This window comes from Anser brachyrhynchus (genome assembly GCF_964034855.1).
Source record: "Anser brachyrhynchus genome assembly, chromosome: 6".
Lineage (NCBI taxonomy): Eukaryota > Metazoa > Chordata > Aves > Anseriformes > Anatidae > Anser > Anser brachyrhynchus.
In genome coordinates this window covers 27,652,542-27,668,904 of record NC_137700.1, presented here as the reverse complement: position 1 = coordinate 27,668,904, position 16,363 = coordinate 27,652,542, and the positions used below count along the sequence as shown (strand labels likewise).

General features: G+C 36.5%; 1 protein-coding gene and 1 long non-coding RNA gene across 4 annotated transcripts in view; one reads left to right on the top strand and one right to left on the bottom strand.

Annotated features, from left to right (window-relative positions):
* Positions 1-5: 5 nt before the first annotated feature.
* Positions 6-10,569, top strand: LOC308197551. Its single transcript, XR_013953068.1, has 2 exons — positions 6-634; positions 1,961-10,569. It is a non-coding gene; the product is annotated as an uncharacterized lncRNA (long non-coding RNA).
* The window catches only part of PCGF5 (polycomb group ring finger 5), a 60,665-nt gene continuing 50,533 nt past the window's right edge, over positions 6,232-16,363 (bottom strand). For all 3 annotated transcript variants that reach the window (XM_080598205.1, XM_080598203.1, XM_080598204.1), the window contains one exon: positions 6,232-16,162. In XM_080598205.1, the coding sequence (XP_080454331.1) occupies positions 16,115-16,162 (48 nt within the window). In that variant the 3' untranslated portion in view covers positions 6,232-16,114. The remainder of the gene's footprint in view (positions 16,163-16,363) is intronic.

Sequence of the window (16,363 nt, the reverse complement as noted above, 5' to 3'; positions counted from 1 at the left end):
TTAGGGGATCCAACCTGAGAGGACAGAAATTGGTAACACAACACAGCTGGCTCCTCAGGTAGGGCTTCTGGCAGAAGCCAGAAGAGCAGACAGAGTAGTCTCTGCTGGTAAATTAACTGAAAAAGCTCATGGCTTCATAAGCCTGTTGGCTTCTGCTGCTCAAACAGAATTGATGACAAAAGATGGTGAGTGAAGTCCTTCAGCAGTTTAACTAAGTATCTGTGATGTATCGTATCTAATGAGCTTAAAACATGGAGGTCCAGCACATTCCTGTCAACAGCTCCTGAATACTGCCTCCCTTTTTGTTCTGATCTTTGCAGGCTGTCAGGGTATCGGAGCAATTTACCTAAGGTTTTCTGTACAATTGCCCAGCATAAATGCCATCAGAAGAGCCCAGATCCAGCTACATCACCTGTTGAAAATAACAGGTCCTGGAGATTAAGGATGTTTTTCAGAAATCTTTACCATATAAGAGAGCTGGATGTGCTGGGTGTTGTTTGGTATGCTGCCTGGCTATGGAGCTATACTATTTAACTAACACCAAGCTCCTAAAGGTCACGACTGATGACAGACTGCACACAGATGGGTTTTCCAACCTTAAGATAACTCTCGGCAGCTGTCTCCTGCATTTAAGGTTAGTTTTTTGCCTTGCCACTGTAAAGGCATTATTTACAGGTCAAAATCCTCACTTTGTCACATCTGAACCCAAGGAACAGCTGCTCTGTACCGATCATTAACAGCAGTAAATTCTGTCCTAATGGCTTAGGGCTCAAGTGTTGCCTTGGCACAGGAAAAAGGCCAGATATTAATGAACATGGAGGACATCTATAAAGCCATTAATAAGTTGATTTTTAAAAAATAAACAAAAACAACAACAAAAGCCCAGCTTCTTTCCTTAGCTTCTACTTTGATGTACAATTCAGTGAATTATATTTTAAACCTTCTGTAGTTCTTTCTGTTTAATAAGGCATTTTCCAGTCACAGAACCCTCTTCCTTTGCTGCTGCTATGTTTGCAGCCTCCCCATGCTACCGAAGGTCTCTCACTGTTGAGCGAGGATCTTTGCTTTCTCACCTTCCAGTATTGTTTTTTCTTGCCATTGACTTCAGAAAAAAATTGCCTGGGGCTTTTGGGAAATTGTCAGAAAGCAATTTTTCTTTCAGTGCAAAGCACAAGCTCTCCATATGTGTTCCACACTTGACAAAAGCACTGGGTGTGGGTGGTGGCTAAAGAAACCTTCATCCATGTGATTCTGGAGATCCACAGAGGAACATCTCCTCCCGTTCCTTGGGACAGACTCCTCTTTTCTCCATGTCCTACTCTGGAGCTGGGCCTTGCAAACTTCCCCACTGCTCTGTTGATAGCAGTCAGCTGTGTGAGGATGTTGTATCCCCATTTTTACTCGGAATCACTTCAGCACCTGGGCGTTGCTCTTGTACCCAGAGAAGTCAGGAAGAATCCTCCTGCCATCTCTGTGACTTTTGTAGGAGCACAACTGGAGCATTAATTGTGCTGCTGGGAATGGATCTATGATGCTTTGAACATTCCTAATGCAACCTTCATGGGTCATCACTCAAACAAAGCTGGGTTTCTCCTCCTCTTCTGAATATTACTGATGCATGAGGAGATACAGATTCGGTTAAGCTTTGGCTCCTTAAATTAGAAATGTGTGTGTGCCTTGTAGTCCGTTGAGTTAGAGGTGCTTGTACCTGTGGGCTTTCAGAGATACGTATAATTGATCCTGCACTGAAGTGGAAAAAAACACATTCGACTTAGAGAGTAAATGGAAACAATCATCAGCCTCTGTGGGGACTACATTTAGATAAGTCCTCCTAGCAGCAGGCTACAAGACAGTATGCTTTTGCTCTTGGGACATGGTATCTTTTCTTAGAAACTATTAATAGTATGAAGCACTATCTAGTGCTCACTTTCTCACAGAAATGTTTTATTTATATTCACAGCTCTGCGCTCCTTACAACATTATTTTCCACCGCCGCCACCCCAAATAAAGGTTCTTATTCCAGTGATCATTTGTGGGCAAATGAAAGCAGACCAGACGAGAGCTGCCTCACAACAGGTGGCTTTCCTTTCCCAGGACCTATGCTCCCAAAGTAGTCATCAACAAGCAACCTGTAACCCTACAGACTGTCTTGCAGTGGGCTTCACAGCCTCAGCCTCAGGCCTACGGCCACACCAAGAAGCCTTTTATCTTCTACCATAACCAGGACACCTTTCCTTTCCTTTTTTTTTTTTTAATATTATTTTATTTATTGTCTATTTTTTTATGCTCTGGTAAGGCTATAAGATGCCCTTCTACTGTTTTCCAAGGTCATGTTCTTTAGAAAGCCTCAATGTTGGACTGCAAACAGTGGCTGAAACTAAGTCTAAGCTTCGTAGTAGCAAAAAGGGAGGACTTCTAAGAAACATACCTTGTACCTCAGTTCAAACCCAGCCGGCACGGCAGCACAGTGCTGCCTCGCTAATGCACTTTTTTTTCTGGGCACTTTTCTCCAGAGTCAGGGGACAGGCCTGAACAAATTTCAATGTGAATTGTGATTTCAAGTTACTGCTACCTTGAAAACTTATCTTCGTGAGTTGCAGCTGAAGGTGGTATTACTTGCTTGCTCGATTCTGCTTTCACCTATGGCCATGTTGTTATAGCAAAGCCCCTCCTGCATATGTATGTTTTAAACATATAATTAACAAAGCACCTCAGATTCCTTTGACATGCTAGGCATCTGTTTTCCCCAGTGATTTTCTTGTTTTACATACAATCTGTAAAACAAGTGGAGAACATGCCACTAAGCAAGCCAGTTGATATTTCCATAATAGCATCACTAAAATCCTGTGCACATGTGTTGCAGGTCACACATGTGAATAGTCTTTAATCACATGCCTGTCTACGGGATCAAGCGTCTACATAACACTTCTTTGGCTTCATGCTGTGATCATGCTGCGATTCCTTGTGGTTTTCACAGCAAGTAAAGAACTCAAATTATAGCAGCCTTTGGTTGAAAACAGGAACGGTGCAAATTCTATCCTTCACAGTAGAACTTCTCTAAATAAGCTATAGCATGATTTATTTATTTTTATATTAACACACATTTCCACTAGCCTGTCACCTTTTTATCACTCTATGAATAAATAAATTGTTGAATTAGATGGGTAATGCTCTGAACGAGCACATTCATCCTCTCAAAATATTAGCCAGAGATCTCTTCAAAATCGCAGTTATTCAGAAACTGAAAAGTACGTAATATATTGATTACCTCAAGCAGATTAGCAATGTTCTTCTGTTTATTCGTAAGGTACTTCTGAACCACCTTTTCATGCTGAGAAGAAAGGTTCTGGCAATCAGAAGAACATGAGAAGAATGGGGTAGGCTGACTGCTCTACGTTACAGAACTTTATTTACCAATACAGGTCCAAGCCTATTCTTCTTCTTCTTATTTCTTGTTCCAAGAATTTTCATTACCAGAGAACAAAAGTGTGAGGTAAACATTTACAGGAAGAGAAAGGGTCTAGATGAAATCCCTGATATTGCTGTTTAGCATTAGAATGCAATCAGCACCGAAGATGAAGAAGGAACACACTTCACAGTACAGGTGCTATTCTGGATGTTGGTCGCTTCCAAGGGAGAAGGACACCTCTTTTTTTTTTTTTTTTTTAAAGGATTCAAACACATTTCAGAACTTTGAGGAATTGAATGCTGTCCAGATGGCCAATTTTCGATGCTGTAGCATAGATAGCTTCTGAAACCGTTTCATACATGAAGTATGAAACCTATGACAAATCAATATACAATGCTATATAGCAGGGTTTACAGTAAATAGTAGGAAACCTGTTATTTTCAGCTACCCTAGTGCTGAACACCAGAACAAGTGTTATTTTTTTACAATGGTAAAATACATCAAGCCTGATGACAGTTGATTTGTTCACATGAACAAGATTTTCAAGATACTCTGTTGAATTTTGCAGCTCCTGTGAAATTGGGTAAGTAGCCCCTTATATAACAAGAAAACCATTTATTTCTTAAAAAAATGCATTATCTGTCTCAGAAAATACCATTAGATCAGCTGTTCAAAGCCATTTTCCTGCTGGGAGTTCTTCATGTGTAATAAAATGGTTTAAAAATTTAGCATCATAAACCAGCAAAGCACAGGAGCAATGCTGATCTTCCTGAGACCACTTTTCAAGATGTTCAGGAATCTCAATGTTGGGTGCAGCATAAGGACACGAAGATGAACGTACAGGGTACTCTCTTAGTCTGCATCGCTTTTAGTACTTTAGAGGGAGGAGCATTAGAATAAAACACATTTTAGAAAGTAGTCAAGACAAAAATTATATTATTTTGAGAAGAACATGAACAGAAAATATAAAGGAAGAATACTGGCTAGTAACAAGGTCTGCCAGGTCTACAGATGTCCCAGAACATTTAAATCTGTAGAGGCTACTGACAAGAGGACTGGAAGTCTGCAGAGGCACTGGCACACACACGTTATGCATCTTCAGTCACCAGAGGACGAAATTAAATCCAAGAAATTTAAAATTTCTCCATACCTGGTATTAAGCACAGCGCTTTTTATCAATAGGTTGATTATTGTAATTATTTTTCCTATCTATAAATGTACTTACTGTATTTTTTGTGCAGTCCAGAAAAAGACAGAATTCCACCTATAAATAGTTTAGAAAAGATGGACAGAATGTTTTTGAGTATGTTTTCTCTTCCTGTGTTAGTTTAATGGGATAGATGCCAATGCTTTTATGAATTATGAATGCAGCAGTCTTCTTTCCAAATGAAGATGTTGGAATTCTGCCACTGGAACGAGGTGCTCATATTACATATTGCCAGCAAATTTCTGTTTCTTTAATGAAAACTAGATTACTAAATCACTTTTCTCCTGAAAAAAAAAAAAAAATCTTGCCTATAGATGTTGCACAGCATATGCTCCTCTAGAATAATAATAATAAAAAATAAAACACGATATAAAACAATTTGAATCACAGTTCTATTAACAGGGAAATTCGTAAGCTACACCCCAATGTAAATAGCTGTTTGTATACCACCTACCTGCAGCTCTGGCTCCAGGAAGGACTTACAGATTCCTCCTTCAATAAATCATAATCAGGACTGATGACTGATTATGCATTTGTTACTAGACCTTTGCGTGTTTTTCCTGTAATGATTCTTTTTTTAGCTGCCTGAAACAAAGTAAATCTTTAATTTAATCAGCAACACTTTTTTTTTTCTCCTGGAAATTTTGTTTGAAGAATCATTGTTCCCTACTTAGGAACAGAATTTTGCAGCTAAATACCATTCAACGAATTTCTGTTTCATAAATATTGTAGAAGCATTACGCAGCTTGTTTTTTTTTTTTCCTTGATTGACCAGTCTCAAGAACACATTTATAAGAAGGGAAATTATTATTTCTAAGGTCATAGAGTATGACCTTTGACAAAACTTATATAATAACATATTCCAAATATTTGGACGTCAAATATTCAACAAGAAAAAGCTTCAAAAGAAAGACAGATAAGCTGCACTCCTCCTGTTGCACAGGTTCTCATAGCAGCAAATATCATCACATAACTGCTCTTTGCCTGTGTATCAGCAAACTGCAGCATTGCTAACAAATCTAAACCAGCCATGGAAAATGTGTTTCACTTAATCGTATGTACATATTGCAAAATACTATATACACCTTCACATTTTGAGTTCACAGGAAGTTATCATCTTCTTTCTGCTAGCATCTAGAAGAATTTTACAAGAGGATGCAAAATGCTTATTGTCTCAGGTCATTTTAATCAGCAACCCTTTCTATTATTTCCTAATCTGAAACATCTCAGATCTCATGCAGCGGTATTACAGGTTTCACATCTCAGGTAAAAAACACGAGTTTTCCTGAATAACATCTCTTCCTCCATTGTTTTTCTTCTCAATAACTCAGTATGTGTGTATATTTTGCAGATGGGGTGCCATATCCAGTCAACTTTAGTGCTTGGCAGGCTCTGCACCCACAAAAATGAATGGTAATGCTCCCTTTGACATTAATGAGAACAAAATTAGGCCATTTAAGTACATTCTGCTTTTTCTATAAGGTAAAACATTTCTGCATTCCATTTTCAATTTTGCGTTTCTGTGAGTTGATAGTACACCTACTTCCATGACTAAGCCATAAAGCTAGCAAAGGTTTTAATTGAAGTATTGTTACAAATTAGAGAAAAAGTCAGATAAAACCAGAGATTTTTTTATTGCACAAAATAAATTATATAGAAACAATGCAACGAAACAACTCGAATGTAGGCTGCACAACAGATGTTACAACATGAATATATTTATTGCTTTGAGAAAGGAGCAATTCAGTGCTAGTAAGCAGATTAGTTATACTTCTTGCTCATCTAGATTTTTTTATAAAATTAATCCAACTGGGCTAGAGGCATCTTGCAGCACATGGGTCATACCAAACTGCAATTTGTTATCAGTGGTTATAAAGGTGCTGTGAACATTCTTGACATTAGCATGAAGCACTCCATTTAACATCACTGGTACTGAAACTTACAAGTAGTTACATAATTATAAATATTACATATCAATCATATTTAATACACAAGATTCGAACAGGTCCATTTACAGGGTTTGCGCGAGCTACTGCTCTAAAACCTTGTTTACAAATGTAGATGCATCTTCAAACATGCACCAAAAGGCAGTACCACAGCTTTTTGTCAAAATGGAAATTAGTGCCAGCACTTCATTTACCTAATTGTTAAATTGCTCTCCAGTGCTAACTCAGTTATAGGCATCTCATTTTTTCCAGGGCCACAACTCAGTTTCTAATGATGTCAGCACATATGAAAAAATATTCCTTTGGTAGAACTGGATGAAATTTACAGTGTTTTTAAACACTTTGAAATACAAAGTATTTGGTTCTTTAGGAGACACAAGACTGCAATACTGGTATTGCATTCATAGCCCAAATGGATTTAAGTTTTTAAAATGCTACTTTGTGGACCCTGAGATGTTGACCCCCAATGAATCCATATGTAAATTAGCTCTTAAGAAAAGTTATAAATATGTACAATGTTCAAATAATAAAACACATTAGAAACTGATCACTCACAGATCTTTGTGAAGCATGCATATTAATAAGATACTGTTGTGACAAATATTCATAGTTCAAGTGAAATTCTCCCCTTATTTCACAATTCTGCAAGTATTTACTCAGCTGTGTTTATAACACTGAAACTACTGCTAGTGTATACATTGAATGTTACAAAATTTATTTACTTACAGGAAGGTTAGTATAATAAGATTAAATTTAAACAATATTAGTTAGACATTGAACAAGCCAACCATGAAAGAAAATTCAGTGAGGAAGTGGGACCTCTGGGCCATTTCGAGTCTTAGCTACAATGGCAACTACACAAAGTAACTCCACTGAAGACTTTAACCACTGAGAAGACCCTGTAGAATCCCACTGAAACAAGTAAATAAAATTTGGACTGTACATGAATAACTACAAACAAATGTGATCACCAGTCTCTACTAGTACTCCAATAAAATTCTCTGTTTTGATCTTTTTTTTTTTTTTTTGAAACTGTGTAAATCCACTACATTGAGTCAAAATATAGTTAAGGATGAAGTTTTGAATAGCCTCAAAATGTTACAAGAAATGAATTATTCTGGATTAAAAACAAACAAACAAAAAAGCCAAAAAAACAAAACACTATTTGTACAAATATTCATAAACTTTAGTGATGCAATCAAATTCCATGCATGTACCTAGCAGTAGTTTCCTTTGGAGGAAAATTATTAAACTTGACTAATCTGGCACATTTTTCATCTGGGGGAATCGCATTTTAAATACCATATGTAAATTTTTGTCACTGTTTTATATAAATGTTCGTAAGTATAATAAGATATAACTGAATAACCAAATATGCCCTAAAACATCTATTAAAACACAAACACCACAAAAGTCTGCTAGTATTTTTATAATTATTATGATGTAGGAATGATCTAAGGCAGGATGAAGCTAATATCAAAGATGAAAAACAGCACCACCAATCCATGTTTTGCAAACAGGTTTCTGATCGGACAGAATATATGACAGCAGAGTTACATCCATTTCATTAAGTTCAGGTAACAAATGCATTTAGCCCAGCTGTACTAACTATACAGCTTCACACAGAATAAACATTCCATAAATCAACAGAAAATGCATCTGAGCACAACAAATAAAAATATGTAAGTGATTCTCTAAGCAGCATTTTGTTTTTTTTCCAAAACATTAACATAGATATTGGACTGATTAAATATCTACAAGTGCTTTTCCTTTACAAAAATACATATATTCTTAATAGTAGGATAGACTGTCATTAACAATGACCTGTGTTTTTTCACTTCAATTTGAATGATTTATAAGCTAAATTTTACAACCACAAAAAGGTTTATTTGTAATATGATGTTATCACTTTTGACAAAAAGCTTAAAACATTTTATATTTTAAAACAAATTAGCAACATAACAACACAGTATGTTCTATGAGTTCCTAAGTACTGTGAGGGCTGTTATATTAAAAACCAATAGCTACTGATCAAATGCAAGGAAGCATTAGAACATTATTACTGCTCACCATAGGCTCCTTTCTTATCATAACTTGGATCACAGCTTATATAAGGACACTTAGGCCCCCATCCCAAAGAAAATCCATTGAGACTAACTCTATAGCATCTATTCAGGAGCCTGGAACATCCAACAATTCAGGCTCTGCATTTAAAAAAAAAAAAAGGCAAAATAACTTTCCTGTCAACAGTTAAGTCTGCAATAAGGGAAAAAATGATGCACTGCTTCATGCTTATTTTAAGAAGCTCGTATTTGAGAAAAAAATTATTACCGGTAAGTTTTTAGAATGAAATATTTCAGTCAACTAAATAATTAACTTGCCCTATTACTTTCCAGTTTAGTTATTCACTATTCTGGAAAAGGAAGTTAGGGTATTTAGATTTCTTTATTGTATTTTATACTGCACAAGTAAAATAATCGACTTCTTGCTAATCAATGGTCTCATGTTGAGGACAGCAATGCCATTTGCTAAAAAAATATCTATAAAAATCTGTAAAACATAATATTTTCTCATCTTCCAAGTCTGTCCTTTCCACCCTCCAAAATATCACTGCACTACAACTAGAAAAGGCCAAAGTAGCTTGGTGAATATTTTGTGCTTCAGAAGGTTTACAGGATTGACAGCACACCGAAGTATTTGATTAGTTCACAGGCCAGGTATAGCAGACACATCAGTAATGCAAGCCTTTGTGCTCTTTTTGAACGTTAGCTATACTCATAGAGCTACTCTAGGTCTGTTAACTTTACGCTAGTCCCGTTTTTGTTTTATAGTTCGTTTTGGAAACTTGTAGGTACTCCTTACCCCTTGAGCTGGTGACACACGCAGTCACCACCAGGAAGTTCTGCTGGACCAGCTCCAGATGTAGCTCTCCACCACTGCGCTCCAGTGCCTTATTCCAAGTCAGTTTCTGGGTGGCTTAACTTTGGTATTAAATAGGTCCTTTAAAACTATTAGGCAATCAGATTATCCATAAAAATAATTTGTTTTTTAAAGAAACCTTTTTTTTTTTTTTGTGAACAAACTATGTATCTGACAACGAAGAATATTTTAAGATCGATTAGTTATGTTATATTTTTCAGTATAAAGGGGGCAAGTTTCATTTTACTGCATCAAAATTCATGAGAGAACAGCAAGAATGACTATTTACTCAATATGCTATAATACAAAACAATTTTAGGAGTAGAATACCATCATAAAATATGTGCCTCTCACTTTCTTAGTAAACATCTTTATTACAACTTCATTTGTAACACAAACCTCAGTATGTTAACTAGCAGCACAAATGTTTTACTGTTGCAGCAATCTTGTACCTGATATAGCAACTAACTCTTAACCCTTATTTTGCCGTCCAATCACAATCACGAAAAAGGAAAATGCACAGTAACTACTGTTCATCTCACCCTGTTATCTGTCACATTGTTAAACCTTATTAGATTTTTTTTTGTTAAAAATACGTGTTACTTCAAATAAAAGTACACTGTATGGTTTAGATAAACATGCAAATTCCAATTAATGCCTCTCTTTGGTTAAAATTAATGTGATTAGAGGAAAAAAAAATCCACTTGCAGACACCTTTCATTCCAGAATGTCTTCTCCATCCTGAGTCTACTGAACCAGCTCTCTGGTTCTGTACAGGTACAAAAGGTAGCCTGGGCTTATCCACCAGTCTACAGAGCTCTTCCATTTCATTGCCACACACCAGCACTGCGTGGATTTAAACTGCTTGCTAGAGAGCAAAACAACATCCTTTTTAACTGTGTTAGCAAGCTACCTGACTTCAGAAGATGTATATCACATAACTTGGGTGCAAGACTCTCTCAGTTAGAAATCCCTTAATAGATCTCCTATTCTGGAATCTGATGTTTTTACCTGATCCAAGGGCAGTATAGTAGTGGAAAAAAACAAAACAAAACAAAAACAAAATAAAAAAAAACTTAAAACAGGTAGATCTGCTTACGAAGAAAAAATATTACAAGTCTTTTGGAGGACATCCCTACAAAAGGACATTTCAACTGAGGCCTGAACTAGACTCCCCCTACATCATAAAACTAGTAGCTGGAGCAGTTGGAAGCTTTTCACGTTTCCTTTAGCGTGAATCAAACCCCTTGAATCGTGGAATCCATCCTGGAACATGCTCCAGTAGACTGTGATCCTTCCTCAAACAAACTTCTCTAGCTGAACACCTCACGGAAGCATTATCTCATTCAAATTGGGTATAAAGGATTCAAAATGCAGAACTGTTAACATTTTGGTGAAATCCAGGAGAGACTAACTTAATTCCAAAAGAAAACATGAATTTCTTTGGCATTAAGCATTAGCTTTTTTAATGTCACGGTGGCACCTGCTTCTAACTTGTTCTAAGACATGCAGTGGAGATGCAGAGTGTCACCTGCTGGCTCTCAGAGCTAGAAAACTGATGCTGTGGAGCTTTTCTGGACCCAGTTCAGGTGTGCCCTCTGTCCAAAAAGGTGCTGTCATAACAATCAGCAATTTGGTATCTGTACTGCAAAAGGAGGTCTGTCACATAGTCTAGGTTTGTTTTGCTTTGCTGTCTTCTGCAAACTCTTTTAATAGTCCCTGGCTCTTAAGAGAATCTCCATCCTGTTCAGTCCTAGCTATGAAACTATTTTTATACTACAAGACCAGAAGATTTGCGGGGTTGTAACTGTGAAGGGACACGCCACACATTCTTCCATCTTAGCAGTGGCTGTACCTACGTGATTGTCCCTTTGTAAAGGCAAATTAATCATCAAATTAACCTTTTATAATTATCCACTTTCTTGAACACTTGCTTTCAGCTTGTCTAGGTTAAGTGAAGAAATTGGACCACGCTCTTGATTTAAGCATCTCTACAATGTTTATATACTTGCTGTGGATAGGAACATGTCTTAACTGCTTTGGGTCTTTTCCAGGATAAAAATGAGTTTGATTATTCTCTGTTTTTGACCAGTATTTTATGCATTCCCTCTATAAACAGGGCTCAGTACGTTTATTTTGTGACTTAAGATTGGTTTTGAACAATTGTCTATTCTACAGAATTTCTACCAGCTGTAGTACCTGGCAGAGCTGGAGACTATTCCTTCTGTCGCAAGCAAAAGGAACAATACAATTCAGCGATTGGTTCAATTAAAGACTAAACACTAGCACTTTTTGCTATTTTAGAAAGCAGCAGAGAAATTCTTTAGTTCTCTTACAAAGCCATGCCTAAAAATTACATGTAGAATGGGTGAGATGGGAACTCTGCACCATCACTTTGTCTGCAGTGGAGAAGAGAGAGTCTATCTTATGCCTAAAAGGAATGTGATAATCTCTTCTCCTACAGATATACTGGAACTGTTTTTGATAACTGCAGCAGAGAAAAGTAGAGTCAAATCTTTGGAGCCTAGGAGAAAAAAGATCAAGATTCAGAATTCAAGGTCACCTCACACAGAAAATGAAATAACTTCAATATAGAAGTATTCTTTTCATATAGTTTCTACTGAGACAGATAATTTGAAATTGAAAAAAAACTGACAGAACATTTATTTTTCTGCTTGTTTCACACGAAAGAAGGCTTCTCAATACAGAAAAATTATGAAATACTCTTGCTGAAAATATTAAGACCATTGATAAGATACAGAAGGAAATATTACCCTGCCAAATGCAAATAATGGTTTTAAAATATATTCTGTATTAATAATCAGGCACTTTATATAACATTTTCGGTAAAGTCAAAATAATAGTTTTCATATTTTTTATTTTTATTTTATTTATTATTATTTTTTGCATAATAGCTGCAAGCTAGCTGAGTATGCCCAATATACTTAAGAGTGTTGCATACTGCTAGGACCCAAATCCCAGAAGAACTCATGTGAGCGGTAAGTACAGTAGTGATGAGTCACTTAAGATTATCGTAGTAATCTTATTTGGTATTTCATCCAAATAAAAATGTGTTTTAAAGGACTAGGGCCTTAGCTAGGAGCACTGTAGCAAGGCATGATGGAAAATACATTTCTTGATTATCGAATTCTATACTGTTTGAGATTTTATAGGATCTCACTTGTAAATTCTAGGTAGTTCGTTACTAGACAAATGCAGCACACAGCTATGCCCAATGAAAAGTCGCTTAAAACTTTCATTAATATGCTACCCAAAACAAAAGCAGAGACAATTCTTCTCTTTCAGAAAAAAAAAAAAAAGCACCAAATGTGCTAAATAAGAGACAGCAAGTTTAGGTAGTAGTGTCGAATTTTTTAGGTCTTATTCTTCTGCGGCTAGGTGCTGACAATACGGGAAAGCCTAAGAAAAACAGTTGCAGCAACACTTCTTTTATGTTCCTATTCTTTACAGACATGCAGTGGTGACACTTTGTCATGGAAACCTTCAGAAAGTGTGCGCTGTATACAGTAATCTGCTCTGTGATGGAATACGGTGCAGTTCTAGTAGAACGCTTACTACTCATTCCACTTACTCCATCTTTGGCACACACGAATCTGTACATGCATTCTCACATTCCTATGTTGTTCAGGTATTTTTAATTGGCACAAATGAATCAAATATGCCTATCTGTAGACACATGGCACATATGTACAATACAGAAGAGAATTTCCCTGTAAAAAAGGTGATGCCTGTGTTGTACAAGCTGCCCAGTTTAGATATGTATTTCACTGGCACTTCACTGCTACTAAAACTATTAAAGTAGAACAGCACTCAGGCGCTGTGCCATCAAATCAGAAATGCATAAATTGTAGGTAGTTGGCTAGATTATATGCATTTAAAAGCATTTAAGGCCACAATTCTCAGCTGGGAACATTACATCATATCTATCTGTATTTTCCACACTTAAAATGAAGATTTGCCTTCCGTGAACTAGCTTTAAGTCACACCTAAAAAATACCATGAATTAACAGTATCCAATTTTGATCAAGACAAATTCATGGTTCTCTGAATTGTGAATACATAAAGTCATTAAACATCAAATCTTCTATCAGGATGTCATTCAGAAAACATCACAAAGTAGTCAAATTTCAAGGGTCCTGCTTGCTGGATGATAAGCTCTGTGTAAGACAACTGAAAATGCATTAAAATTAACACGTTGTTCTTTTTCTTTTTCCCCCTCAAATCTGTTCAAATTTGTCAAAACAGCAAGAGCAATTCTTGAGAAAAAAAACTGTCCCCCAAACCAAGCAGAAATTATGCTGAAGAGTAGTATTGTTTCATGATAAACTGAAACAGCCATTTTATGTTAGGTGAATCTACAGTGAAAATTCTGGTATAAAAACACGTGAAATATATAAAAAACTGTAAGGTGTCATTTGCATGTGCATGTAAATATTTACAAATAATATCCTATTTATACCATATAAAACAATTGTATATACTAAAGGTAACAATGACTTGCAATTAGAATGCATGCTCTGATCTGACAAGCTGCTCCTTGAGAAGGACCTCCATGCACACAAAGAACTTTTTCTCTGCAAAGAAACAGTGCCCTCCCTACACGGAGTCTCTTCTCACTTCTGTCAAGTAGCAGCACATTATACACCGTGTGGACGAAAAGATGACCACTTCCTGCAGCCAGCATGTGGCCCTGTTCCCACCCACAGGGTGGGCGAAGCAGTGCCTGTACCAGTCAGCACGTTATGCCTGTAGAAAGGAGCAGCACCTTCCTGAACGTTTTGCTTCCCTAGGTTCACTGGCATCTGCACAATATGTGCAACCTTGACCTGCAATGGCAGGTTTCCTAAACAGACTGCTACCGACAGCATCTTTATTTCTGCATGTCACACGGGCTTTGGAGTGCAATGGCAGGACTTAACCTAACTATGTACGGGTTCCTCAGGTCATCAACGTTGCAACTCCTGCAAACACTAAGGGGGCCAGATTTAATCCACAACATACACGCTTCTCCTACAGAAACATACTAACGTACGTGAATATACATTTAAAAAGGAGTTACAGCCTTGCATCTATCTTTTATACCTGGTCCCAAGGTTTTCAAGATAGAATTTTCACTTTGTCCTAAGTACGACTAGGTTAGCTTCTGAAAAGTTGATTTGGTTCTTTTCTGTTGCATGCAAAAGGCATAGGAAAGTAAATAGCTATCTACAATACTAGCAGGTGTGTATTAAGTAGAAATTATATAAAGGTACTGAACTACAGATATCTCCACAGAATTTGAAGTAAAAAACTCATTTGATTTTTAAGCAGAGAAAAGACAATGGAAGACTACAGGAAACATGCATTACTATGCTCCCTGCAACATCACCAGAAACCTCAATAGACATTCTATACTTGAACAATTTTGCTTGCAACACCTAAGGCAACAATCACTCTTCTATCCAGCACTACCAGACCTTAGGAAAAAAACAATGATCCGAACAATTATTTTGGTCAGACTGCTTATCTTCAGTATTGCATTGCCTCTAATTTTATGGAAATAGTTTTATGACATGGCTTCAACTAGTGAAAAATTTCTACAATGAATTCTAAGCCCCAGATAGTCACAAGAGATATATAATGTAATTAAAGCTATGTTATTTTTTTTTAGCATAACCTTCACCCAATCTTAAAAGGAAGTGCTCCTTCACCCAATCTTAAAAGGAAGTGCTTACCATGAAGTGCAATAACTATGTGTAAATTTTGCCTTGGCTGTAACCCATCAGTGAAATTTGTTTCATAGATAAATTATTTTAACTTCATTTTTATGAAGGCTTTATTAGAAGAAATGTAACCTGACCAGAAGCCATTTTCCAAAAATAGCTGTATCCCAAATTCCAATCTTTAGGGTAGCCATAGAAAAGTGCAATCACAAAGGCTGCTATGCTTTTAAGCAATATTGGCAGAGTCTATTTAGACAATTTAAAATTACTTTTTTGAATTATCATGTTAAACATCTCTTGTTAAGGGTAATTAATCTTCATTCACTACAAAAGAACTCTTGCACACTCATGAGTGAGCTATACCTGGACCCATGAGAAGCTTATCAAGAAAAAGGTAGTGGCACAATCACCACTTTTCTAAATATATTTTCTATACAAAATATCTTCAAGGTATAATCCTTAGCTATTTGTACAGTACTCTATGATTTAAACAACAATATTCAGTAAAATAGTAAGTGTGTGAAACTGCAACACCACATGGAATGAGCACTTTGCCATTTTGCTAGTGTAATCAATATTAGGACCAGAAAAATTTTCTAACACACAAGCAAAAAATATTCCATAGTTTTTGAATCTGGACTGTACACTTCATGATTTTGGCTATGATTTGCAGCACACTTGTAAAATTCACAAATATCTTATGCACATTTCAGTAGCAGAATGGCACTTGGCTTGCTCTAATAGAAACAACAAAGATGCAACTGACAATTTTAAGAAAGACAATGTCCTTATTTGCATGCTGAAAATCTGGTTGTGTCCCCCTAATCCAGGCACATCCATTCATTGTGCAATCTGTCGATGGGTAAACAAATAGTGCAGGATTCATCTCAGTGGGATCTGGCCCTTTGGTCTAACCGAAGTCAATTCTAGGTCGATACTGAAGTACCATAGGATAAGACTAAAAACAAAAGCAAGAGAAAAACAACAACAGACAAGAATAACATGAAGATATAATTCACAAAAAATACTAAGGAAATGCAATTAAAGTTTGCCTTAAGAATAGCCAGAGCTTCTCCCTATGATACATATATATTGCAATCAGTTTTATTTATATATATGCAATAATTCTATACATTTCAACAATTAATTCCATAGCTGT